Source organism: Emydura macquarii, unplaced genomic scaffold (genome assembly GCF_026122565.2).
Source record: "Emydura macquarii macquarii isolate MOO-44397 ecotype Brisbane River unplaced genomic scaffold, CSIRO-AGI_Emac_v2 contig_2924, whole genome shotgun sequence".
Lineage (NCBI taxonomy): Eukaryota > Metazoa > Chordata > Testudines > Chelidae > Emydura > Emydura macquarii.
The window spans coordinates 5104171-5131479 of record NW_027133061.1 but is presented as its reverse complement, the minus strand read 5'-3'; the positions used below and the strand labels follow the sequence as shown (position 1 = coordinate 5131479).

Genomic DNA, 27309 nt, shown 5'->3' with positions numbered 1-27309 from the left:
GGGAAACAAACACCCGGATGATTCATCTGGTGCTCTCGGGGCTGGGGGCGCCAGCAGCTGCCATCAGGGAGTCTCGGGCCCAAAGACAATCACAGATCTTGTTAAAGCCAATGGGAACCAAGGGCCTGCCGTCAGGCTCGGGGGAAGGCGCAAGCTCCTTTAGGTAGTAAAACTAGCTGGAGCCAAAGGGAGCAACCAGCCAAGACACTAAGCCGTATGGCCAGGCCAGAGCTAACGCAGGTGGCTGGCAGGGCTGTGGGTATCGGCTGCAGGCTGCGGGTGTTGGAGGCAAAAAGCCAGGAGAAGCAGTTGTGGGTGTGATACTGGGAGGAAGCAAAGAGACAGGGCTTCTTGGGCACAGAGCTGCTGGAGGGGCAGATGTGGGGATTTCTGAGCAAGGAAGCTTCCTGCTGTTGTTTGTTCTGCTAGCCCAGGGCTTACGCTGCAGTGTAGACAGACCCTCCGCTAGACAGTAGCTAAGGCCCAGATCCCCACAGTTATTCGGGTGCCTAACTCCCATTCATTTCAAGGGGAGTTAGGCACCAACCGACCCATTGGGAGCTAGGCTCTGCGTTCTCCGAGAGCTGGCGGGAGGAACTCGGGGGGGATGCTCTGCGGATCATCGCAGCCAAGACTCCAGCCCCGGTGGCCGCAGCTCCGTCAGGGCCTGCCAGCTACCACCACACAGTGCAGGGCCCCAGGGCCGCAGGGGCTCCACACCAGGGCAGGGGACCAAAGCACCTACCGCAGAGAGGGGCGTCTCTGAACAGCTGCTCCACGTGGTTGAGGATAAACTCCACGACAATGGACTGCACCCGCACCTCCATGAAGGCAGCCGTCCCGTTGAACCCCGAGGCCTCGATGTCCTTAGACCTGGCGGGGAGGGATGAAGAGGCCGGGCTGAGCCTCGCACTCAGACCCGGGGAACGGCACAGCTGGGGAACGCTGCTGGGACCCAGCCCATTCTTCCGCCGGCGACGCCGGGAGAACGGTCGCACTCTGCCCGTTACACGCAGCGGGGCAGAGACCCCGCGCCCGGAGCACCATTTGGCTTTGATTTGGGGTTAGCGTTCTGCCACAGGAGACCCCTCGCATCCAGGGAGAGGAGCACAGAAAGTAAAACCGCCTGAGTGTTTGGGGGGGGGGGGGGGGGGGGTCACGTGTCGCTGTCTTGGGAGAACGTGGCAAGAGGGAGGTGCCCTGTTAAAATGGTTTCCTCTTCCCTTCCCCCAACCCTTCTGCAGTCCCTATCTGCTGTCCCCCGGCCCCACTTTATCCCCCAACCCCTCCCCATCTCTGAGTCTCTTTAGGCTGGCGTCACACTCCATCCCCATCTGTCCCTGGCTCCAGGAGCCCCCCCGGCTCCATGCCGCTGGCTCTCACCTGAGTAGGTTGGGCGCCCAGACGATGGCCAGGTTCCTGGAGTGCATGTTGGTCTGGGAGCTGTAGGAAGCCATGTGAACCAAATGTCTCATCAGAAACTCCAGCGTCCTACAGCAGCCAATGCAAGAGGAGGAGACAGGTGAAGACGGCACGACACAGAGGGAGAGATTCAACAGGGAAATTCTGGGCTGGAGGCCTGCCAGGAGGGATCAGACCCCAGGCCCATCTAGCCCGGTGTCCTGTCTCCGACAGAGGCCAGCACCCAGTGCAGCAGGGTGTAACAACCCCGCAGTAGCAGCTCTGGGACAATCTGCCCCCATGGTCCCACCCTGGTCTCCAACCAGTCGCTCTGGATATCCCTGTTACCCTGATCCTGTCCAATCCCTCTGGGAATCTTGTCGAGTTCTGGGCAGCAGCGACAGTGACATTTTGTGGCAGTGAGTTCCACAGGCCAATCGCATGATGCGTGGCAACGTATTGCTTTCTATCGGCCTTGGAGTTCTCATCTTCCCGGGTCATTGCCTGTCCCTTGCTCTTGTGTTGTGAGACAGGGAGAATGGAAGCCCCCGACCTCCCTTCTCTAGACCATTCAGTGTTTTATCAAGTCCCCTCTCGTTCGTCCCCTCGCTAAGGTAACAGTCTTGATCTTGTCACTGCTTTTCATAGCAGAGCGTCTCCAGGTCCCGGATCATCTCAACACCCTAGTTCTGCCCTGTCCTGTCTGTGGTGCCACTGGACTGGCACCGCTGGTGTTGGCACATCCTGTTTATCCACAGGACACACAGCCACGGTTCTGGTTCTCACCCCAGCCCCTCTGCTGGATCCTGGCCAATGGAGAATTCCCCTGGCTCTTAAGGGATCACATCCCGGTGGCACAAGTGAAAGAAGCCCCTAGGCTGCTCTAACTCGTGCCCGGGCCAGCGCCGTCCAGCGCACTGATCGTGGAGCCATAGCCCGGTGCTGAGTGAAGGTCAGACACCGGAGAAAGTCTGGCCCACAGAGAGCAGCAGCAGCAGAGCCAGGTTCCCTCCCAAGGCCAACGGCTATCAACCCAGGCTGGGCTTGGATGTGGGCCACCTCGATCAGCCGGGACCACAATGTCTCCGCCTGAGCCAGCTGAGAGCGAAGGAGGGCCGTGTCCTCAAACACAAGGCCCCAGGGGAGCCCCAGCCCTTGGAACATCCGCAGTCTCCCTGGGGGCTGACGTTGAGTGCAACGGAGAGCCCCACCCCGCAGGTCAGCAGCCCCGCTGCAGGGGCTGGCCACAGAGAAGAGAAGAGGCCTCACCGCTTCCTGCTAGGCAAGCCCACCCCAGCTTCCCGCCGCTGACTCTCCTGCGACGGGAGGATGGGCTGGTCACGGGCAATGGGGCTGCACGGGCTGCCGGAGAGGGCCGGTGTGTCACTGATCCGGATGGCTGGGGCTGACGGAGCAGATGGTTGATTGATATCAGGGTCAGGGTGAATTCTCACCCCTCCATGGGCTGTAGGAAGGGTGTCCAGTGTCTGGGATTGACAGCCAGCGGGGCAGCCCCCACCACAGCCGGTGACAGGTACCCGGCTGGCAGCCTGGACAGGGTAGGGTAACAGGCCAGGCAGGCGTGCACCGTCCCCGAATGGCACAACCCTGACCTGGAGGGGCCGGCCTGGGTGCAGGAGGGGAGCTGGGTCCCCCATGGCCTGCGCCCTTCGATCTCCAAAACTCAGGGACTTTTTGTATGGCCGAGCCCAAGGAGCCCTGCGCGCCCCCCCCCCCCCGAGAACCCCCTCAAGGCCTTTGCCCACATGTCATGCTGGCGCCGAGGAGGACGGGTGTGGGCAGCGGGGTGAGGGTTGCCCCCCACCCCGTCACCCCCATCCAGCAGGTACCTGTAGTGTGGGAGTGGAAGCTCCTTCAGCACCTCTTTGATTTTCACCAGCCGTCCCTCCTCCATCTGGATGGCCACGGCGTCCTGGGAGAAAAGCAAGACTCAGGATCCAGACTTTCCTCTCCACTGCCCCATCCCTGCCATCTCTCGCCAGCGTCCTCACTGCACATCCCAGGGTGGGGTGAGGGCGGCTGCAGGGTCCCACCAAGCCCAGCCCAGCCCTGGGCCAAGGACAGAACCCAAGACCACCATGAATCTATAGCAAGGCCCTACAGAGCCTCACGCCTGCCGCACTGGAGCATTTGGAGCTTTCCTTTTGTCCATTGACCCATCTCTGTTCACCACTCTCTGATCCAGAGGCGTGACCCTGACAGAGTTAGACCCTCACAGCCTGCCTTAGCCCTAGGGGAACCCAGCTGCGCTCTGGAAGTCGTTCCTATGGATATGTCTACACGGGAGCTGGGGCCAGAATATACTCCTGCCTGGGACCACAGGTAGGTACTTGGACAGCTAGCCCCTCCTGCCGTGGCCGTGTTGCTATTTTTAGTACACTAGTTTGTTCAATTACACCAGCCGCTCCAGTGTAGACACACCCTTCATCATTTCGGCTCGGGTTGAGAACAAGCCTACGCAACCCAGCCTCCTACTGTGGCTGCTGGCTGTGTCTGTTCCTCCCGGACGGGATCCAGGCTATGTCTTCACTGACGGCGGCAAATTCGCCACCGTCAGATCGACTTATCTGGATCGACTGAGTGGTCAGTGAAGACCCGCTCAGTGGATCCAGAAATCGACGTATTAAGACCACCTCCACAGCGCTGCGTTCCCATCGGCGCAGTGCAGTGAAGGCGGCAGGCAGAAGAGAAGCACAGAAGTGGACGGGAGTTACGCAAGTTTTTTGCGTAGTTTGCGTAACTCCGGTCGACTGCCGCCGAATCTCCGAGGCGAGTGTAGGCAAGCCCCCAGAGACACTCGGGGATTCCTGAGTGTCAGGGGCAGTCGAAAACAGAGGAAATCGGGATCTGGGTTCGGCAATGGAGTGGCAAGTTGTATGGCCTTGCATACCCCAAACGTAGCCTTTGCCCCTCCAACTCCCTTCCAGGAACCAGGGCTCTCCGGGCCAGCCAGGCCTCTCCACCTCACACGTGGAACGGCACCATACTGTCTGTGCAATGCCATGACAGCAAACGCCCTACCCCAGGTCCCAGGAGACTCCCCAATCCCTCCCAGCCCGAGAGGCCAAACTGCGAGAACCCATTCTCTAGAGAGGACCCGTGCACCGTTACTTTCGTTTGTATTATGGGGGAGGGGGTGGTCCAGAGGCCCCGGTCCCTTATTTACTAGCAATCATTTCTATAGCACCCACGGGAGCAGGCGATTAGGGAACTGTGGTGGCTGGCACAGAGATACCAGCAGGGACTGAACTCAAACTTCAGCCCCAAAAGCTAGAGAATCAGTAACGGATTGTTATAGTCCCTAGCACCAGCCGTTAGAGGGCGACTTGATCACATCCACTGCCCCCAGCTGTGAGACGTGGCCCTCACCGGTGGGTTGAGTGTGCCCGTGCTCAGGCTTCCTGCACCACATGGCCTGCTGGGTGAGCCGGGGGCGCTCTCTGTCTGCTCACTGCAGTTCTCTTGCATGGTAAGCTTTTGGGGGCAAGGTTTACTTCTTTGTTAGATGTTTGCACCTGCCCTTGGCCTGCTGGGTGCTGCTCTGGGCCTCAGTTTCCCCCTTTGTACAATGGGGATACTGATCCTGACTCTCCTTTGTGAAGTGCTGTGGGACCGACGGATGAAAAGCGCCAGGGATGATGCGGGTGATGATTTGTATAAGGCAAATATCAATACAAAATAGCAAAATAAAGTGTCCATGGCTGCCGTATCTAACTGCCTGCGGTTACTGAAACCGAAAGAATTTTAAACGGGCTGTCACAGGTCGTGCTGTGCCATGACTCTTTGCATGGCTCTCGCTCAGCTCACCAAGTTTCACTTTTGGATCGAGGCAGTTTCCGTTTCCAGATTATGAGTCCAATGAGCAGAGGCCTGTTCCGCACGGCCGCTTACATTTGAATAGAGTCAGAAACTCTAGATTCGTAGATTCCAAAGCCAGAAGGAAGCACTGGAATCATCTACTCTGACCTCCTGGATAACACAGGCCATGGGACTTCCCTGAATTAATTCCCATTTGAATTACAGCAGATCATCTAGAAAAATACTCAATCTTGATTTTAAAATTGCCAGTGATGGAGAATCCACCATAAGCCTGGGTAAATTGTTCCAATAGGTTAAGTACTCTCACTGTTACATTTTCCCCCGTATTTCCTGCCTGCATTTGTTTAGCTTCAACTTCCAGCCACTGGATCGTGTTAGACCTTTCTCGGCTAGACTGAAGAGCCCGTTATTAAATATTTATTCTTCATGTCGGCACTTACAGACTGTGAGCAAATCACCCCTTGGTCTTCTCCTTGTTAAACTAAATAGACTGAGCTCTGTGAGTCTAACACTATTCAGAACCCTACTGCTCTGGGGGGGAAATTAGAAAACTGAAAGGGGAAAAAATGGGGGGGGGGCAGGTGGAGCTCTTGCCATCTGATAAGGAAAGCCATGGCTGTCCTACAATTTTTTGGCATTTTCCTTCCCCCGCCTACACAAATGTAACAGCAAAAACCGACACGAATTCAAGAAAATGTGCAGTGTGGCGGAATCTGCATAACATTTCTCCCAGCTCTAATCTCAGCCCCTGCCTTTGCACTCAGTAAAACACCCGGTTAGTCTCCCTGGGTCAGCTCAGGCCTGGCCTGTCTGCGACATTGGTAGGGCAGTCACTCCCATTGTCTGCAGCTGTTTCTATGACAGCCAGATTGCGCCTCCCATGGAACCTGCAAGTGAGTGCTTGACACCGAGACCGGGTGACTGTCCCAGTAAGGGCAGTAATGACTAGTGGTCAGTCAGTACCTGTTCTGCAGCGTCTCCCTTTAAGTCATGGGATGTTTCGAGCGGATGAAAATCATCCTGCTCCAAGCACCCATTGCCTTTAATGAGGTCTGTGACTGTCTCTGGATCCGAGGCTCCTCTCATAGCAACGGTTCAGCTCTTTCAGCAGGACCGAACTCAATCTGACCGTGTCCTATTTAGGACAGGACACCCCGGCTCCTACGGGACATTTCACCAAGAACAACCTCATCTGCCACACAGTGCTCTGGGAGCGGCATGAGCTGTCCCTTCCCAGGCTACGGCTCACATCTGGGCTGAACGGCACATGCTCTTGTGCTCCTCTGCAGGCTCCAGGGGACACACAGAAACACACTGATTGGCACACACAAGTCAGCGTGCACGCAGCTTCACCCTCGCCCTGCTGGGAATTTGCCCATCTGAGTGTGGGGGAGATCAGGGGGGCGGTAGGATGCCAGCTGCTGCAGATTGAATTCCCAGTGCTTCGCCCCCCTTTCCCCCCCGTGAGGATGAAGATTTGCCACAGTGGGTAGCCAAGACTGTTAGGGTGTCTTTGCTGCAGAGGCTCTTATTAATGCACTCCTGTCTACACCCACACCCGCTCACCCCAGTTTGGTGGTGCTTTAAACCTAGGCTAGCTGGCCGAGCTGGGGTATAGCCTAAAGCCTGAGACTTTCAGTGGGGCTAGTAACCTGCTCACTTTGTAGTGTGGACACAGGCTAAACCCCTTGAGTAGCGATAGCCCTCCGACCTCTTCCTGCAGTTCCCCCTGTGTGCCCAGGATGGACAAGTCCTCCCCCGATGCACTGGCAGAAAATCACAGCGCGGCTCAGCTCACCACCACACTAAGACCCCTGGGATTTCCCCCAGCCGCCCGCTAGCGGGTGCAACGCACACGGGGGGAAGGCGGCACAGTGAGGACACAGGCACTCGGGTCAGGCTCTGCCGGGCAGCTGCTCACGCCGGGGCTAGGCCAAGCCAGGGGCTCAGCCCCGGGTGCCGAATTTGCCCGAGGTAGCGCGGAAGCCGAGACGTCCCCATGGGCAGACTGCACGGCCAGACTCACAGCAAACTTGTCGTAGAGCTGGTAGGTGAGGAGGGGGTTGGGGAGCTCCCGGAAGTAGGCTTTGCAGAGGGAGCTGACGCAGTGGATGTCCTGCAGATACACATCTTTGTTGAGATCTGGGCAGCGGTCGCCATCAAATTCCTGCCTGTGAACCAAGACCAAGAGAAGGGAGGAGAGTGATTGCAATGGAAATCCTGGGTGTGATAAGTCCGGGGAGCAACTAGAGGGGCCAGTTTGGGTTGGGTGTGTTCCTGGTGGTCTCATCACATGACGTGATCTTTAATTCAAGATTCATCTCTAATTCCTGGAGACTCCAGGACAATCCTGGAAGGTTGGCAACCCTGGGCAGCCGTTCACATCTGGGTTCCCTGCGCCACATGCACCATCCACACACCCACAAGGACACACGACCCCAGTCCACACACGCCAGAGGGTAGGACCAGCTAAATTCCCCCGGAACCCTAAAACCTTGGTCCATGTTTCTCACAGGGTGTACGTCTCCACTAGAGCAGGGGGGTCATATCCAGCTCAGGGAGACATACCCGCTCACACTCTGTAAAACTAGCAGTGTAGCCGTGGCAGGATGGGCTACGTGCCCCGCGTACGATCTCATCTGAAACCCTAAGTACGTCCTGCAGTGGCTCCTCGTCCCACTGCTCAGGCCACGGCAGCTACTCCGCTAGTTTGGGCGCGCTAGCTCGCCCTGAGTCAGAAATGACACCTCCAGCTCTTGGGCAGATGTCCCCAGAGACTCTCTTTGCCCTGAGATGAAGCCACGGCTTGACCATCTCGTAGGATTTCCAGCGTCCGGGGACCTGAAGAGGCCTGAGTGAGTGCCGAGTGCAGCTGCCCAGTGCGGTGTGAGCTCGGAGGCGCACACAGCACCAACCGCCCCAAAGTTGCACGGACTCCCTTTCTGATCCCGGGGGCAATCCCAGGGGATGAGGAGGGGTCAGTCTAGACATGTAGACATCCCTGATCTAGCTTTCATCTGGCTAGTTCGGGTCCTGGAGCAGTGAAACCGCGGCAGCCTGGGCTATGCCAGCCCACCTGAGATTCTGGGTAATCGTCCCCTGGCACCAAACGTAGCTACATCCAAGCTAGCTTGGGGACAGCTACAAAGGCCTCGTGGTGCCAATGAGCAAAGGATTCACTGTTCTTTGCAAGCAACTCCTGTCTCAGACAGGACAAACTCGCTACACCTAATACTTTCACGGTATTTGTCCACCAAGCAGAGCGTGTGAGGTCTCTTTGGAACGCTTGCAACTGAACGACTCTCATAATCAGTGCAAGATGTGCGTACGGCTGATATTTAAGAAAGAATGTAACGATATTGAAAACGATGCCTTCTGGTCCTGGAGGGAAAGTGAATCACCAGGGAATCACATGTCTCGGTGCCGGCCCCTTCAGTTGGGAGGGAGTTGTCACCCCTGCCTGGCTAGCCCATGATGTAATGTAATCACTCCATTGTCCACCATCGTAACAACCCAGCAAAGTCAATTGGAAAAACCACCAAAGATAAACTACAGACACTAAAACCACTTGGAGGTAAAAAGGAGCGTGAATGATACAGAGAGGGGATCGCTCCATCTGGGAATAAAGACAAAAGACTGATGCAGCGTATCGCCGGGTGGAGAAAGACACACTCTGCATCCATTTACAGAGGAGACATCTAGCTGAGCGGGCGTGTTTCCTGAAGGATTGGATCCTGGTACCTGGGAAGCCAGCCAGCTCTGCAACACGCTGAATTTTGCAGGGGGAAACCTCCTTTATGAGCTAGGAAAGGGAACTATTAATAAATGTAAGCTCCAGGTGCCGTTTTACGATGTTGTTTTGTAGTGTAACCATCTGCTTCCATCACTCTCTCGTTTCCAGTGGACCCTCTGTTCTTTCTTAAATAAACCTTCTTTGGGTTTGTTATAAGTGCTCACAAGTGCGGTGTGTTATATAGGAGCGGTGATTTAAGGTAAAACTGGTAAACTGGGATGCACTGCTGCTTTGGGGGTAGAGGATCTGGGATTTCTGTGAGTTGCCAGTGTCAGGGGCTGGACATCACAGGGGGATGATTCAAGGGGACTTGGGATTGGGTGTACCTTTTGTTAGGCTGCGAGACAAAGACAGGGCTGGCATAGCCTGGACGACAGCGCATGAGTGGCTGTTAGAAAGCTAACCCCCAGCTACTGCTAGAGGGAGAGAATAAGAAGGCAACTCATGGTCTGGGGTACCCCAAGAACCGTCACAGTACACGAACCACAATCACACCCCGGGACTGCAGTCTAGACACACACTGGAGCTAGGTGACAATTTCTCAGCGGAGCAGTTTTCTGTCAGAAAATGCAGTTCTAGCAAAATTGAAACATTTTGTGGGAACAAGTCAATTTCAATGAAATTTTCGAAGGGAAAAAGTCAAACCTATTTTAGCTTTCACGTTCCAATAAGGAAAAAACGTTTCGTGTCAACATTCTCCGTTTGTTCCACTTCGCTTTGATTTGTTTTACTTTATATCAATATATTAATTTGTATCTATATTATATTTCATATTTAATATTATATTACAACCTTTTTTCATTTGCGGACCACTGAAAAGTTTCGAATAGTGGTGCAGACCCCTCTGGAAATCTTAGACATAGTCTGCGGACCCCCGGGAGCCTGCGATCCACAGGTTGAAAACCACAGGTATACGGCTTTGACATTATCCAAATGAAACAATTTTACCTTACTGAAACTCAACATTGCAACATTATTAAAATGAAACGTTTCGATGGCTCCAAATGGAAGTTTTTTTAGACTTTTCGGTCTGAGGGAAATTTCAAAATTTCCGCTTTTCATTCCAATTTGGAACAAAAACCAATTTTGAAATGTCAGAATTTCCTGTGGAACAGAGATCCCAGTTGCCAGCCAGCTCTATTGCTCCATGATACCTAAGGCCCTGCAACGTCTGGGACCTAGTGTTAATAGGGCTTCATCCCAACCATTCAGATCAGCTGGGACTGATCCCTAGATTTGCATCCTCAGAGGGGCCGTCTTGGCTTTTGCAATCTGCCTCCTCCACAGCTCTGCAGGAGTCTCTGTCTGTTTGACACTCAGAGAACAGGGGAAAGGTCCAGCTCCTCTCCAAATGTCCTTGGGGGAAATTTGAGGCTGATTTCTAATTTAATGCTGGATGGGTTGAGACGACCAGCAGTGAGGTGTGTTGTTTTATTAAATACTCTTCAGTGCCCAGAGGCTGTGTCATGGGAGATTTCAGAAAGAAAGAAAAAGAAAGAAAGAAAGAAAGAAAGAAAGAAAGAAAGAAAGAAAGAAAGAAAGAAAGAAAGAAAGAAAGAAAAAGGATCAGCATCCTTAAAAATTCCTAGATTCATAGAGTTTAAGGCCAGAAGAGGCTGTTGGCCATTAGATCATCTTGTCTGACCCCCTGTACAACACAGGCCAGCGCGTTTCACCCAACTACCTGTGTACTGGGCCCAAGACGTTGCGTTTGACTATCACGTATCTCCCAGAAAGGCAGCCGGCTGGATTTGAAAACAGCAAGAGAGGGGGAAGCCCTCGCTTCACTCGGGAGTTGAAAACGGGCCCACGTAGGCAGGTCGCTAGACGTGCCCTGTAGGAGCTTCGGGCGCCCAGCTCTGAAAATTTCAGCCCACGGCTTTTAATGAAGAGCCCTGGAGAACCACACATTGTGTCCCGGAAGCCACTGGCACACCCGATGCACAGCCCGACTCAGCGGGGTGCCCGCCCCCCGTGCCCCTGCATGCACGCGAGTGGCCCCGCCCATGGGAGGCGTGTTCAGCCCCTGTCCTTACCTCAGCTTCTGGATGTTTGACGAGACCCCGGAGAGCCTGTAGATCCCGTCCACTAGGCCGTGCTGCTCGACAAACTCCGTGCAGCACCTCAGCACCTGGGGGACTGGCCGGAGGCAGAGAGGAAGATCAGCCAGAGCCCCAAGTGACCCCCCCTCTCCCCATCTTTTCTTCTGGAGCAGGGCAAGTCCGCTGGGGCGTCCCCCTTTCACTCCCCTCTGCCCTCCCCCAGCGGAGACGAAGGCCGCCTCGCTCTCCAGTGGGCAGCTGGGGAGGAGTTCCCACCTCTCTGGGACTCGGGGGGTCAGTCTGTCCGGCCACAGACGTCAGACCCACGCAGGGAAGGCGCTGATTTCCCGAGGTGGGCTGGGGAGGCAGGAGGGGGTGGATTTTTTAGGGGGGTGCAGTAGCTGCAGGAAACCACCAGGAGGAGTCCATGGACATGGGGCTTGTCTACACAGGGAGATACTGAGGAACAGCTAATCCGCTTTAAATTCACACCCCATCTTATTTCGGATTAAATTTCCTGTATTGACAAATTCCTGGCTGCAGGGGCAGCCCCTTCGAGAGGCACAGGCTTCGAGAGGCAGCTGCCCAGGACGTCACAGCAAAAAGGACATGGCTATCGCCTGGGGAGTTCCTGCCCCCGGCTCTCTGAAAGGCAGACTCCGCTCCGACTCAGTCCTGTGCAGCGAGGGTTGGTGCCCCCCCCCCGAACCGAATCCTTTGCTCTGACCGTCCTGAGCCCTCCTTGCAAAGGGTTCTGGATCGGGGAAGTATTTGAACTGACGGCGCCTGCCACACAGGAACCAACAGGCATGGGGGCTTCCTGCCAGGTGAGGAAAGGGGGCAGGGGAGAGTGGGTGGGGCTGTGGAGATGGCTGGGAGGGAGCAGCAAGCATCCGTGATCCCCCACCCTCGCAGTCCTCAGAGCCCACCCCTGGGTGCAGGGGGAAGGGATCCACACACGCTGCCCGGCGTTAAGGGCCTAGCACTGGTCACACCTGAGCTCGCCCACCCCAGTGGGACCCGCCTGCCTCTGCCTGGTGCAGCCTCACAGCTCTCAGCCAAGCACAGCTCCCCAGTCCAACGCCAGGGCTGCTCCCAGGGGTCTCCTGGCCTTGCTGGAAATCAGGGTCCTCCCTGGGGGATTGCTGACAGCTGGCATGAGTTCCCCTCTGCTCAGCCCCTCCATGCCATGTCCTGCTCCTCCAATGACTGCGTTGGATGAAGTCTGATCTGTGTGCGTGCGCACGCGTGTCACCACTGCCCCCTTTTGGCTATGATTAGAACTGCATGGTTGTGTGTCCAGGCCGTATAATGCCAAGGGAGACCAAAGCACGACACTAGGAGAAAAGCAGCCTGGTGGCTAAGACACCCCAGTAGGACATATGAGACCTGGCTTTGATTCTCAGCTCCGACACATCTACCCTGTATGTGACTGTGGCCAGTCACTTAATTGACCCTGTGCCTCAGTTTCCCATGTGTGAAATGTCCATTTAGTTTCTTTTGGGAGCTGTCTCTTATATGTACGTGCAGCACCTAGCGCTGCAATTCAGTTGGGGCCTCTACCGTAATACAACTAACAAATAATTACGACGTATTCATTGCAGTTACCATGGTAATATACGTATTTGGTCTTGCTCTCTGTGTCATATGCAGAGCTGTATGTAGGGTGCAGAACCCCCCCCCCCTTTCAGTCCATTTGATGGGCATTAAGCAAAAAAGAAACCAAGTTCTGTCTGATGGCTCAGTCTCTGGTTGGGGAGGTTTGAGGGGGTGGAGTCACTGGCTGATTTCATTTCTGCACCGCATACAGGAAATGAAATGCACTCCCAGAATGAGGAGTGAAATCTCTGTGCTCAGCTAGTATGCATGTGAGCAAGGGGGGCTAGAGACATAAATTGCCTTTGTTCAGAAGTTGCATTGACTCAGCTTAAACCAGTTGCAAAATCCATTTCAGTTAAACTGGTGCAAATTCCTGAGTGGATGTTCTTGCATCGGTTTAGTTTGTGCCTGTAAATCTGCCAACTCAAGGTACGCCAATATGTCAGGCTTAAACCAATCTACAAGCAATCCCACAGAACGGTGCACTGATTCTGCTGAATTGGATAGCTAGCTCGCACGGTCTCGTGATATTTGATGTATTAAAGCTCCAGCTGCTGGAGTCAGGTGATTCCACAAGATCTCAGCGTTCATGTAAAAACCCTTAGGTTCCTAGGCTTCCCTGTTGCAGAGAAAAGCTGGAAAATGTGACCTCTGAAGTCTGAGGCATCCGAAGGCAAAGAAAGAGAACCCACAATGTATTACTTTAAAAAACATTGCATGATTTTGAAGCTGATCTCAAGTGGTTTTAGCGGCCGAGCTCCCGATTTTTCATTGCTTGGGGGAGGTGATACTAGAGCTCAGCACTTGCCTGCTCTCAGACTAGCACCAGAAGAACTAATCAGGCGTCCTTCACCCCTCTGGCTGTCTCAGGCCCAGCCTGCATGTGGCGACTCCGAGCGTCTTATTTCCATTTAATTCATGCTGATTTTTTACTGATTTCTGTTCTGTCTTAGACAAGGCCTGAGAGAAGCCAGGGGAGAGAGCAGGGCCAGAGAAATGCAATCCAGGGTCCTAGATACAGCCCCATGGTCCCACCCAGCCCCATGTTTAGGGTGGCACCCATACAAGAGCTGTCTGCGGGGGGGCCCTGCACTAGTCTCTGGGCAGCAGAGGACCTCCCCTCTCACCAGGCCAACGCTCCCTGCCCTAAGCAGCTGGAGTTTGTCACCGAGGAGGGAGGGCTCTGCCCCCACCAAAGCAGAGGGCTCACAAGGGAGGGTCCATAAAGACCCCCACTCTGCAGCAGAACCATAAAGGGGCTAACCCATCCCAGTAGACACTCTAAATAGTTCTCCCCCCGGGGCTTGCCCTAAACATGCTTACCCCACTGCCCCGGTGCTTACGCCCCTGCGCTCACGCCCCTGCCCCTGTGCTCACCCAAACATCTCCCTCCAGCACCTGATTAAGGCAACCTGCCACCCCAGCCCCTGCACCACTGCCCTGTCCTGTTGGGTTTGCCGTATCAGGCACTGTCTACACAAGAGACAGATTTGTGGGAGCCCTGCCTCGCTTCCTGTCTGGGCAGCCGTGGGTCTCCTGCCCCCCCAGACCAATAGTTCCTGCTTCAAGCTGGCGGGGTCTATCCCTAAGAGGGGAAGACATGGCCCCTGCATCCTCCGAGGACTCTGGAGTGGAGCAGGCTGGAGATGTGACCTCAGCAGAGCCACGTGGCTGCAGAGAGACCCCCGCTGGGGTCGTGTAAGCGAGGGCCCCAAAGCCCGTTTTCAGCATTAACCTGTTGAGATGCCCTGGGCAGCGCAAACCCCACAGAGCAAGAGGCTCAGGCTCGGCAGACGCCGGCAGCGTCGCCGCAGCACTTACAGCAGGTCACATTTTCAGGGTTTTCTTTGCAGCCGTAAGGGCGACAAACGTCACCGTTCCAGAAGCAAGCGCTGAGATTCTAGCATTCTCACATGCCTGTGGGAGCTGGGCCCTGAACACGGTCCTGGGAGCGAGACCAGATCAGGTTATTATATGACTGCAAACAGCAAAAGGAGATCCCTCTTTGGTACACAGGCCTGGGCCATGAAGTTCTGAGTGACCATAGGATAACCGTGGCCGTCTGTCTATTTCCGTGTTAGATATACCATATATTGCACCTGCCACCTTCCGCCTCTGCAACGCCCATTCTCAGCAGAGGCTGCCACCTACCACAAATGCTCCTGTGTCAGTTAGCTAGGAGGTACTGCAGAGTGGCGGGGGCTAGAGCCCAGCCCCTCATTGGCTCCATCGCCCACAGCTGCACTTCCCATGCTGCAGCCTGTCTGATCTGCCGCCCCGATGGCTGAGCAGCTCAGGTGTTTGTGACCAGGTCGCTGGAACAACCACGTCCCACACACTGTCCTGCTCTGATTTCACAAAGAGCATGCCCACAATCTTCATAATTAACAGCTGCCGTCTAATTACAGCCAAGTCATGGCTCTTCTCCTGCAACATTTCACTTCAGAAGCAGCATCGTATGAACACCGAGCAATCACCTGCTGCCCTCTGCTCTGCACCAAGAGACAGAAAATAGATCCCGGTAAATCTGGGTGGCATGAGCTTTCTCCCAGCCTGGAGCACACTCCCCGAGCCCTCTCGCTGATCTCCTCAGCTAAGTAGGGTTGACCTCATTAATATGCAAATAAGGGAAAACCCAAGGCACTGCAGGAAGTGGTGTCTGTGACTTATAGATGCATCCTTTTCTTGTTCTCATGAACAACTCCCTGGCATGGTGCTAGGGGTACCGTCCTCTGACTGAGGTCCTGGCCACATCTCTGCTTTAGATACCATGGCCCCGGCCAACTTTTATGCTCACCTCCATCCCCATGTCAATTCGGGGAATGAACATTCTGTCCCCCTACGTTCTCCCCCACTTTCAGTAGGGCATAATATCCCCCCCCCCTTCTGATTCCAGGGTGCCCTGCAAGCATTGCCGTGTGGCTGTTCAACATTCCACCCCAGAGGTGGCTGCATTTCCTTGATGGGTGAAGTGATACTTGTATCTAATTAGGCCCAAGCTGCCAAAGGTGGTCACTGCTGATGCAGTCTGGAGGAGCCCAGCTTGAGATACGAAGGGTCTGAATTTCAGAGGGGCTGCAAATCCACTGCCCTCGTGGTGAGTGAGTGGGTGCTCAGCACCTCTGAAAATCACATCCAGCTGGTCTCACGTTGGATGCCCCAAAACTGACACCCCCTATCAGCAGCTGCTTTTAAACCCCAGTTTCTGCTATCAAAGGCAACCCATTCAGAAACTTCTCAGCTGCCATCTTCGAGCTAATTAGATTGTTCGCTCCCCACTTTTTTCCCTGGGAGGCTGGTCCAGAACCTCCCTCCTCTGATGCTTAGAAACCTGCTTCTATTTTCCAGATTCAGTTAATTCCGGGCCAGTTTATCCCCATTTGTTCTTGTGCCAACTTTGTCCTGTAGCTTTAATAGCTTTTCTCCTTCCCTGGCGTTTTCCCCTGCGTATTTATAGACAGCAATCAGACCCCCTCCCCCACACAATAAATCACTGCAGTGGTTCATGTCCACGCTGCTCGTCTTCTGTCGGTGGTGCACATCCTCGCCAGGAGTGCTTCCACTGACTGAAGAGGAGCCGTGCAGCCTGAGCTCTCAGCCCTGCACGCAGCTTCTCGCCGGGAGCTGGGCTGCCCCCGGGGCTTCCTGCTCCCCGCCAAGAGCCTCAGCGCAGTGGGGCTCCTAGCGAGGAACGGGGAGCCCAGGTGGGGCGGGGGGACAGCCTGGCTGGGAACAGAGACCTGGGAACCCAGGCAACAGCTTGGCTCTAAGCAGGGAAGCAGGGAGCCAGGGGCGTTGGCGTAGCCCCTGGACTCCCGGCTGGGAGCAGGTAGCCAGGCCAGCAGCCTGGCTGGGAGTGGAGAGCCAGGAACTCGGGGTGCAGCCCAGCTCAGGGCAGGGAGCAGAGACCCTGGGCAGCCGCCCAGTGGGGAGCAGGGAGCGGGGAGCCTAGGGGCAGCCTGGCTATAGCTGGAGCCCACCACCCACTCACTGGGCTTTGTTGTCAATTTCACGGCTCTGGCAGGGAGCCGTGAAATCGACAAGGGTGACAGCCAGCCGCGGAGGTCAGTCACCTACGGTGTCCACACCGACACTGCGTCAGCGCCCTAACTACACCGACATAAGCCCTACGCCTCTCGTGGAGGTGGAGCTGTGATGTCGGTGTAGTAGGGCGCGTACATCGGCGGGACACTGACGTAACTCGGTGGAGGTAAGCTGCCTTATTTCGACTTCGCGCTTTAGTGTGGACCAAGCCTCAGTGCACCCTAGTATCCTTCGCTGTACCTGTCCCCATCAGGATTGCCTGGGTCATCCGGGTAAGGGAAACAGCCAGGCGTGGAGTATCAGGGCATTCTGGGCACAGAGGGGCACCTGGGAGTGCCCGTCCACGAGATGTGCTCCTTATCGTATCACCAGGGGAGCACCAAAGCCAACAGGCCAGTTCGAGACGCAGTTTAACACCAAGAACAGCCTGACATCAAGAAGCTGAAACTCTCCTGTCTCCACCCCAGGCACAGGCTGCCGCTGCCCGTGTGTGTGTGGCTGGAGGAGCAGATAATCCCCAGGGCCAGAGCACCTAGCGCTAAGCCTGGTTCCTCGTGCACCCACCTCCAGAGCCTGGGTTGTAGAGCAACCAGCTGCAAATTGTGGTTCCTGCCCCTATCAGGTGATTTCAGCTCAGGCAGGCTTCCCGGAAAGTGACTAATCGCCCCTGGCTCTGCCCTTGTGGGGACGGGGAAAGTACTGGGAAGCGACTGCTGCTGCCAGTCGGCACCTCCAGCGGCCCCGGCTGGGTCTGGCACGGAGTCCAGAATCCTGCATCTCCTCCCTCCCACCCCCCCCTCACCGCTGCTGCCCGGCGACTCAGGAGCAGAGCAGAGTTACTGTAACACCAGAGCTTTCGTTGCAACCTGATGATCACATCTGTGACCCAGCCTGGCAAGTGTGGGCGCCTGGCTCTTAACCCCTTGCCTCCTGCTGCTCACTTGCAAGGCGACGGCTAGAGGCCGGAATAAGCAAATTTAGGAGCCTTAATCCAGATTTAGGAAGCCCGCTAGTGCCAATTAACACCCAGAGGCCCCAACTATGATCAGGGCCCCACACACATGAAGGACAACCCCTGCCACAAAGAGCTCACAGTTTGAACAGACAAAGGACGAGAGGGGAAACTGAGGCACAGAGCAGCCATGACTTGCCCAAGGTCGCACAGCAGGCCAGCGACACAGCCGGGGCTAGATCCCCCCGCTGGGGTATCCAAGTCTGGTGCTGCATCCGTTAGACCACGCTGTCTTTGTGGAGCTAAACTAAAATCAGTGGACGTTAGGAGCCTAAAACTCTTTGAAGATCTGGTAGGGCTGCTGCAGGCAGCCAGTCAGGAGAGGGAGCACTAGGTGAAGAGGTCTGGCTTTTAGAGATGCTGGGTGTAATCCATTGCTTGGGGGGAGGCTGGAGACCTGCTGTATGTTAGATCCACAGGGAATAGGGAACTTGAGTGGGGCTTTCCACAGCACCCAGCGGCTCAGGCGAGCTGGTCGGGAATTTTTCAACAGATCCTTTTTTTTTCATAGAAAAATGCATATAGGTCGAAGCCCAAACTGGTCGTGGGCCAGGGTCAGAGCCGACGGATCTCCCAACGGGCGAAAACCTTGAGGAAAGCCACCCTGAGGCTGTCAGCGTAGGCTGACATTTTCAAAATGCACACGGCCAGTTTGCCTTCTCAAAGCAACTTTTTGGTTTGAAATTTAAGCTAGTCTGACTGGGAAAAAATGTTGAAAAAAAAAACCCCAGTTGAAATCAGAATGAAACGTTTCCACTGAACTGACAGGAAAAAAAATGAGCTTTTTTCATTCATGGATATTTCCAAGATTTTGACTTTTCGTCCCAGTTTCAGATGGGGAAATATTTTGAACTCACAAAAGTATCTGTGGGATGGGAAAACTAGTTCCCACCCATCTCTCTGCTGTGGAGCCCCAGTCCTCTGGACTGTACAGGACCATGTGTGAGCTCTGGCTCAAACCCCTCTAATATGATGGTCATTAAAAAAGCTCCCAGCTTACAAATTGGACCTCTTACCTAGCTATCTGTGGGCCTCTGGCTTTGCCAATGTCAGCCTTAAATGCCCTGTGCCTCAGTTTCCCCATATGTAAAATGGACATTATCCTAATTACCTTCTTTTAAATGGGTCTGAATTCCTCAGGCGAGAGGCACTGGCACAGGTTGGGTGTGACTGCTGGTGACAAGGCATCCCAGCATGCAAAGCTCTAGCCAGCTTCATGCAGCCAGGCCAAAGCAATGCATGTTGGGAAACCTACCTCTCCCAGCTGCACCTCAGCCTTGGGTGACTCCAGTCTGCTCCGGTTCCCATGACCACCTGTAGCTGTCACTCTCAGGCTGTGGGGGAGGGACCTGTGGGGTGCCTGTCCTGACCCCCCGGAACCCCTCCGGCCTCCAGCATGTTTACTAAGCACCTCCCGTGGGGCCCTGCTTGCATTTCCTCCGGCAGCTCACGCTGTTGCTCAATACGCAGTGATGCAAGGGCCCGTGTCAGCAACAGCAAAACAATTGGCATGATTCATGCCTCCGCCCCCCCTCTTGCCGCGCATTAAGCCACCCGGCCTGCCCGGTGGCAGGGGCTGGCACCCCGCTCCGCGGAGCCGACTTCCTGTGTGTCACGTGGGGGCCTCCTCCTCCCCAGCGCCGCCCTGATGCTGCCTCTGCCAGAAGCGAGGCTGAGAACTGAGGCCGGGGGCAGGGACGCTGCCGTGTGGGCCCTGTCCCCGTGAGGTGCCGGGGCTAGGGTCTGTTACAAGAGGACGGGGTCTGGCTGGGGCTCCGGCTTCGGGCTGGGGCATCCCCTCTCATGCCAGCTCCCCCAGGACTTTGCCCCTCAGTGCCGCCAGCTCTAACAGGGGGCAGGCGAGCCGTGCGGCCCGTGCCAGGCCCAGCCGCCAGTATTAGAAGCCGGGGGTTACCTCACAGAGCATGCCAGCCGCCCCACCCCTGCCAACAGGCCCCAAGCTCTGACAGCCCCTACAGGGAGGGCAAGGGCCACTCCCTGCCCGCCCTGGGCCAGGCAGGCCAAGCAGGCTGGGCCGCTGAGTCCCTCGCTCAAGCGGCACGTTGTGTCTTTGAGTCAGTCCTGACCTGGCATTTACACGTGCCTCAGAATCTCTGCTCTGTGCCATCCTCCCGGAGTGACCCTCCCTGCAGTCCCGCGAGGAGGTGGAGGGAGCCCAGGGTCAAGCTCCAGGATCCAGCCCGGGGTTCCCGGCTCAACGTCTGAGCTGCTTTGCTTGGGGACACGTCCCGTGGGATGAGTCTGTGCCCTGGGGGCAGGAGCCTGATTCAGGGACCCAGCTTTCCAGTGGGACAAGGACATAAGAACGGCCAGGCGGGGTCAGACCAATGGTCCATCTAGCCCAGCATCCCATCTTCCGACAGTGGCCAATGACAGGGGATTCAGAGGGAATGAACAGAACAGGCAATCATCACATGAGTCCCCTATCACCCATTCCCAGCTTCTGGCAAACAGAGGCTAGGGACACTTCAGAGCATGGCTTTGCATCCCAGCCCATCCTGGCTAATAGCCATTGATGGACCTACCCTCCATGAACGTATCTACTTCTTTTTAGAACTCTGTTATTGTCTTGGCCCTTGCAACATCCTCTGGCAAGGAGTTCCACAGGTTGACTGTGCATTGTGGGAAGGAATAACTTCCTTTGGTTCCTTTTAAACCTGCTGCCTATTCATTTCATTTGGTGACCCCCAGTTCTTGTGTTAGGAGAAGGAGTAAATAACACTTCCTTATTGACTTTCTCCACACCAGCCATGATTTTAGAGACCTCTATCATATCCCCCTTAGTCATCTCTTTTCCAAGCTGAAAAGTCCCAGTCTTATTAATCTCGCCTCATATGGCAGCTGTTCCATACCCTTAATCCTTTTAGTTGCCCTTCTCTGCACCTTTTCCAGTTCCAATATATCCTTTTTTGAGATGGGGTGACCAGATCTGCACGCAGTATTCAAGGTGTGGGCATGCTAGGGATGTATAAAGAGGCAATATGATATTTTCTGTCTTATTATCCATCCCTTTCCTAATGGTTCCCAACATTCGGTTAGTTTTTTTGACTGCCGCTGCATGTGGAGTGGATGTTTGCAGAGAACTAGCCACAATGAATCCAAGATCTTTCTTGTGTGGTAACAGCTAATTTAAACCCCATCATTTTGTGTGTCTAGGTGAGATTATGTTTTCCTATGTGCATTTCTTTGCGTTTATCTACATCGAATTTCATCTGCCATTTTGTTGCCCAGTCACTCCGTTTTGTGAGATCCCTTTTAACTCTTCACAGTCTGCTTTGGCCTTAACTATCCTGAGTAGTTTTGTATCATCTGCAAATGTTGCCACCTCACTGTTCACCCCTTTCTCCAGATCATTTAAGAATCTGTTGAATAACACAGATCCCAGTACAGACCCCTGCGGGACACCACTATTTATCTCTCTCCATTCTGAAAACTGACCATTTATTCCTCCCCTTTGTTTCCTATCCTTTAACCAGTTACTGATGCAGGAGAGGCCCTGCCCGCTTATCCCATCACAGCTTACTTTGCTTAAGAGCCTTTGGTGAGGAACCTTGTCAAAGGCTTTCTGAACAGCTGAGTAAACTATATCCACTGGATCGCCCTTGTCCACACGCTTGTTGAACGCCACAAAGAATTCCAGGCGCTTGTGGGAATGCTGCAGTTCTACATGCCAGACTAGCTGGTGGTGTCTGTTCAGGGCCAGCCCTAACGCCCAACCCTACGGGGCCCTGATCTCTAACCAGGGCAGCTGGGTGCAGCCTAGATTCAAATGACAAGTGAGAACAGGAGGCTGCAATACTGGCTCAAAGCTCTCTGCACCCTGGAAGGCTCCTGCCTGAAGCCTCGTCCATCTGCCCAGGCTGCTGCTGGGCAGCAAAGCCGGAGGCTCAGGAACACGCCCAGAGAGGCTCAGCGCAGAGATGAACGGATGTTCAGCGAAAGCCACTAAAACATCAGCCCAGCCCCGCTGCCGGAGCGAGGATGGCTCTGTGCTGGAGGCACCAGCCCACCCGGAACGGGGCTCCAGGAGGGTCCCCACGGAGCAATGGGTCAGCACCGGCTGGGAAGCATTTCCTGGACTATTCCCAGCTGCAGCCCCGTGGAGGGCGGGGGTGGAACGTCAGCTAATGAAGGAACAAACCGCCCTTACCTTCCTGGCCAGACTGCTGCAGGTGCTCCAGCAGGTCACACCCGAAGACCCGGTCCTTGGCTGCTCCTTTCCGTCTCACCTTCTGCCGGGCTTTCATGGCAAGAGACATGAGGATGGTTGGACCAGCCCGGGGGGGTCCCAGGCTCTAACACACGAGCCCCAGCCCTTCCCGCTGCTGGAGCCACCAGGCCCACATGGGGGCTGGGCAAGCCGGTGAGGAAATCCTCAGCCCACGGCCCCTTTGGTGGCTGCCATTTGCCGAGCGGTCCCGGGGAGGCGTCTCTTCCTCAAATCCACCCCATAGTCGCCTCTCCGGCGTGAATCCTTCGCTGCCGAGATCTTCCCTGGGACAGGATCCAGACGAGAAAGCGGGCCAGAGAGAGTGTGCGGCCTGGGAACAAACTCCCGAGAGCCCAGCCCCAGGGTGCGGGGAGCCCCTGGCCGGGCGGCTCAACAGCGGAAGCAGCACCCGAGAGAGGAAGCTACCGAGGCGCAGGCCTGATGCAGAACTTGTTGCACCGTTGCACTCCTGTTCACTGTCGGGGCTGGGGATCAGCGCCCGGCAGGAAGTCAGATCTGCAGCCTCCAAGCCCGACTTCCTGCTCACAGCATCTTCAGAAACCACAGCGCACAAAACAGAGACCGCACAAACACAAGAGCCACACCCCGGGCTCGCGCACACGCCCCAGGGATGGGGAACCGAAGGCGGCACACACGGCTTCACACCCACACCGACGGACTCAGGCACATGGACGCACACACGGACTCACATACACACACACACTCGCACACAGATTCACACACGCACACACCATGGAATGGGATCCAAATCCAACAGACACACACACACACACACACGGACCCACACACTGACTCAGACACACCTTAGAAAAGGATCCAAATCACTCGCTCTCTCTCTCACACACACGCACAGATTTGCACACCCACGTTTTGACGTGAGTGGTTTCTTCTCCCTCCATTCCAGGCTTTGCTCTTAGACTCCCGCCAAGCCTTCGTTATCTTGGAGAGCAGAACTATCCCACTGACCCGATTCCCTTCCACAGGAGAAATAGGGTGGCGCAATTCCTGCATTTACCAACAGGGGGCACCCTTCAGCCAAGTGGGGGCCCATAGGGACCAGTCTTCATGTGGGTCACCAGGCCGGAGGCCCCGAGGGTGGGCTTTTTGCACTCTGAGCCCACCAATGGAGAACACGGTGCAGGAGGGCGTCACTCAGCCCAGGCAGGGACGTTTACTGGCCAGCCGGGCACCTGGCCCTGCGCTAATGAAAGGCCGGTGGAAATGCATTTTAAAGGGCCAGCAGCCAGCTGCATGGAGCGCCCGTGAGCTGTTGGTCATTGCGTTAGCTTCCGTGCACGTTTAATAAACTCCCTTGGAGTGAGGGTGGGAACAGCAGGTTTTCTGCAGACACGCGCCCCGACCCACCCACACGCGGACGTTCCTGATCGCCAGAGAAGGAGCTGCTCTGACAGGTGGAGCCGGTCCAGACCCCAGGCTCTTGGGTGTTTCCTCGGGTCCCTTTGTCGATCTCAGGGACTCGCTCAGTCTGCGTCGAGGGTCAGTCCTCCAGCTACAGCCTCTCCCTCGGCCCCTAACCACGGAAGCTGCACACCCGGCAGAAGGTGCATGACACGGAGCAGGGATCAGCTCTTCAAGCAGCATTGACTTGGGCTTGGAAGGGAATGTCCATTGATCCCGAGACTTTGACACACACTGACACACACATACAGACAGAGATGCACACACACAAATACTCAGCACATACAGCTGGACACACAGATACACACACAGCTACACACTCAGACTTTGACACACACACAGCCCTGCATCCACACTGCAGAAAGTGGCCGTGTTAGCAGCTGACAACTTTGGCTCACTTGGTCTTTACCCTCTAGCCCTGTAGACGTAGCCAGCTGACGTTCCCAGCACCACGACACCTGCGGGAGGGGGTCTGGGGGTGTGGAGGAAGGCTGAGTGTGCCAGCACACAAGCTGACTTTGCAGGGAAGACAAGCTCAGCGCCAGTCGCAATTGCACTAACAAAACCACATGCACGTAAACATACAATCACACAGGTGCGCGCGCACACACACACATTTGCACATGCAATCCAACACAATCCCACATGTAAACACACTCACACACTCATGCATGGAAACCCAATCGTAAACACACAATCACAAGCACATGCACTCACACGTACAGAGGTGCACGCTGACAGCGTCACGGGCCTCGCTCAGGGTCACACAACCCGTCCATGGGCACCAAAGCTGGGCTCTGCCTATGTGGCTGAAAGCCAAGCGCTCACGTTCCTTTTCTCCTCTCCCCCGCCCCTCCAGCTCTGGGCCGTTTGCTCTGAGGTTCTCTGGGCTACCCGTTTCCCAGTTTGGCTGCTTCAGCCAGGCCAGGAGCCCCAGCGGGAAGAAGGAAAAGGGACTAACCCGGAAGTCCCAGGGTGCCAAATGGAGAATTTATTTACAAAACCAGTAGTGCATATAACAAAAAAAGGGTGCGCGGCCTCGTCCTATACATATATTTACACATAGATCAGGCGTCCTATATACACACACATTCACAGAACATACACAGGACAGGGATCCCGCCACTAACTCCAGAGACTCCCCACAAGCCCCCCGGAATGAAAAAATGCAACACAATCAAACCTTCCCTGCCCCTCTGAAATCGACCTGGGCTCGTGCCCAGTGCAGCTCTCCGGGGATGGGCATTGCCTCCCCAGCCAGCTGAGCCCATGCTCAGAGAGGTGCTGCCTCGCCCCGAGCATCTCTGCCGCTGGTGGCTCGGGAGACAAGAATCCAAATTTCAGACTGCGCCTTTGGGATTTTTTTTAAAACCTGATTTAATTTCCTTTTCCAGCTCAGATTGAGGGTAAGAATCCAGTCGCCCGCTTCGGGGGCGTCAGTTGGCAGCCACAGGGGGCTGGTGGCATGGCGCAGCCGGCGACACACCCCAGGGCTGGCTCTCTGCTGAAGGATTGGCCAGAAGTGGCAGTGGGGTACGGGCCACGGGGTCTGCGCCCATAGACGCGGCCGTCAGTGGAAAGACTCCCATTGACTGCAACGGGCTTTGGACTGGGACCTAGAGGAACCCGTGGTCTGCTCTGATGAGACGGGCCAGGGCAGCAAACCTTCTGTTCCTACAGCGTGGAAAAGCCAGACTCCCGATCCTCCACGTTCCCACCTCTCTTAGCTCCCCCAGGGGGTGGCCCTGCCTCTCTTCCCGCTGGCCAGGCTGACTGGGAGCATTAGCGGCTTCCCAAGCCCTCCTAGCCCTCTGATTAGCCAGCAGGACTTTCTTGGAGCCTTGGCCTAACTCCACTCCTGCAGCAACCAGAGAGGGGTTTTAGCTTGGAGCTGGGGTAGGCGGATGCTCATTGCTTTAGACCCCTTCTGCCCCACCGTTGGTCTTTGCCCTGAGAGCGGCCCGCAGAGGGGCAGCAAAACGTAGCAATAACCCATAGAGGAAAACGTTATAAATATCACCACCGGGGGGCAGCAGCACTCGGCCCAGGTCAGACCCAGCCTGGCCTGGTCTTGGTTTGAATCTGTGTCTCCCCCACCACGGCCCCGGCCTGGGATCCAAATCTGTGCCTGGCGCCCCCCCATGGACTTCACGCAGCTGTGAGCTCCACCCAGCCTGATGCTGAGCCCAGCCCAGATGTGCTCTCCATTTGGAGGTGGGGGGGGGGGTGTCTGCTCCACAGGGCCCCTCCCCAAAATACGGGACGTAGGGCGGAGAGGACACAGAGCCTGATCTAGCGCCCTGGGGAGTGACTGGAAAGGCTCCCGCTGGTCCCAATGGCCTTGGAGCCAGGCTCCTGTGCAGACCTGCAGCCCCCATGGCCCGTGGGGATGAGGCAGACCCTTTGCCCAAGCAGAGGGCCCAGGCGTACATGCTTCCCTTGCAGCCCAGGGGAGGTTTCCCACGGACTCCGAGGGGACCCGAGGGGGAGCCGTGGCCCAGCATCACTGAGCCGCCTGCTGTGAAGGAGTGATACAAACGGCTCATTTCTCCCCGCAAAAACTTCAGCCCCTTGGTGAGTGTTGGGCTTGCACCAGGCTCCCTCCCCAGCGGGAACGAGGCCGTTTCTAAGCACCAGCAGCCCTTGGGATTCAACCCCGGCCGCTCAGCGGGGCCCGCAGGCGAGTGGGACTGGGGATCACGCTGATCTGGACACGAGAACCAGGGCTGGGAAAATGCGCTAGGCCCAGGTTCAATCCTGCTGGGTTCCAAGTGGAGCTCAGCCCCATTCGATTTGTACGTGGCCCGGGAGAGAAACCCCAGGGTGAAAATCAAACACAGCCTAGCCGTGTAACCCAGCGGGGATCACCTGTGCCGAGCCTGATGCAGCCCATGGGACCTCGTCCTTTTGTTCGTGCTCATTCGGCAGGGCCCCGGTTCAATCCCTGCTCACGACCGCTCGGGCATACGGGGCCACAGCTCAGCTGTGGGACCGGGGCCCCAGATGCAGCTGCCCCTCTAACTAAAAAACCAGGGGTTTAAAATACTTGTGCATTACACTGAAGTGGGGGAGGGGGAAGCCCCCCAGCTTTAACTGACCAGGAAAAAAATCTTTGGTGACCTGGAACCCCAACCCCCAAAGTATTCAGAGACTTTGGAAGCCCGCAAAGTCCCCGCTCAAACCAGGATCCCAGTCACTCCACACCAGAGGAGTTTTACCAGCCAGGGAGCGCGCCCCTGAACCCCGACTGGGCCTGGATTAGCTCCCAGGCGTTGGGGTGCTGCCTGTGGCTGTGGGACTCAGGCTGGGACCCAGGCTGGAAGCTGGAGAGCCAAGAGAACGACAGGGTCTGTCTGTGTCCAGCAATCTTGGTCCAGATCCTCCTACCCTGGGGTTCATCGCAGCCAGGCCACAAGGGTGCTGTGCCCCCGTCTTGCCAAGATCTCGTGGGGCAGAGGCAGGAGCTCAGCGTCTTCTTGCTCAGCAGAAGGTGCTTATCCACCCCCCGCCCCCAAGTGCCCCTGTTGGGGTGTCTCCACATCACTTGCCCTTGACGCCAGTCCGCCTGCGGCCACTGGGGGTCACCACAGAGTATGGAGACATCCCAGGAAAGGCGCACGAAGCCAGGGGCTCTCCGGGGAACAGGAAAGTCTGCGTGGGGCGGCCCATTCCTCGGGGAGCCCAGGGGCTGCTGCTTATTAACCCTGCTGGCTGCACCGAGGGACTCGCCGAGGGCGGGGGTCCCACGCTCCCGCCCTGGTGGGGGCACGGCTCCCAACGCAGCCTGGGCCAGATGCCATGGGGGTGACAGCACCCCCTACAGGAGGCAGCGTGAAGTGCCCTCCCCACTTCTAACCCCCCAGTCGTTACCCCCCCCCACCGCCCGCGTTGGGATGTGGCCGTAGTC

At 56.1% G+C, this 27309-nt stretch overlaps 1 protein-coding gene across 1 annotated transcript in view; it reads right to left on the bottom strand.

Moving 5' to 3' along the window:
* ARHGAP30 (Rho GTPase activating protein 30) overlaps window positions 1–22011 on the bottom strand; it is a 33093-nt gene extending 11082 nt beyond the window's left edge. Inside the window, exons 1-6 of the mRNA XM_067569457.1 lie at window positions 21903–22011; window positions 11071–11173; window positions 7268–7412; window positions 3252–3334; window positions 1384–1491; window positions 746–873 (exon numbers count right to left, since the gene is read on the bottom strand). Coding sequence (XP_067425558.1) covers window positions 746–873; window positions 1384–1491; window positions 3252–3334; window positions 7268–7412; window positions 11071–11173; window positions 21903–22011 — 676 coding nt within the window. The remainder of the gene's footprint in view (window positions 1–745; window positions 874–1383; window positions 1492–3251; window positions 3335–7267; window positions 7413–11070; window positions 11174–21902) is intronic.
* Between the last annotated feature and the right edge of the window lie 5298 nt (window positions 22012–27309).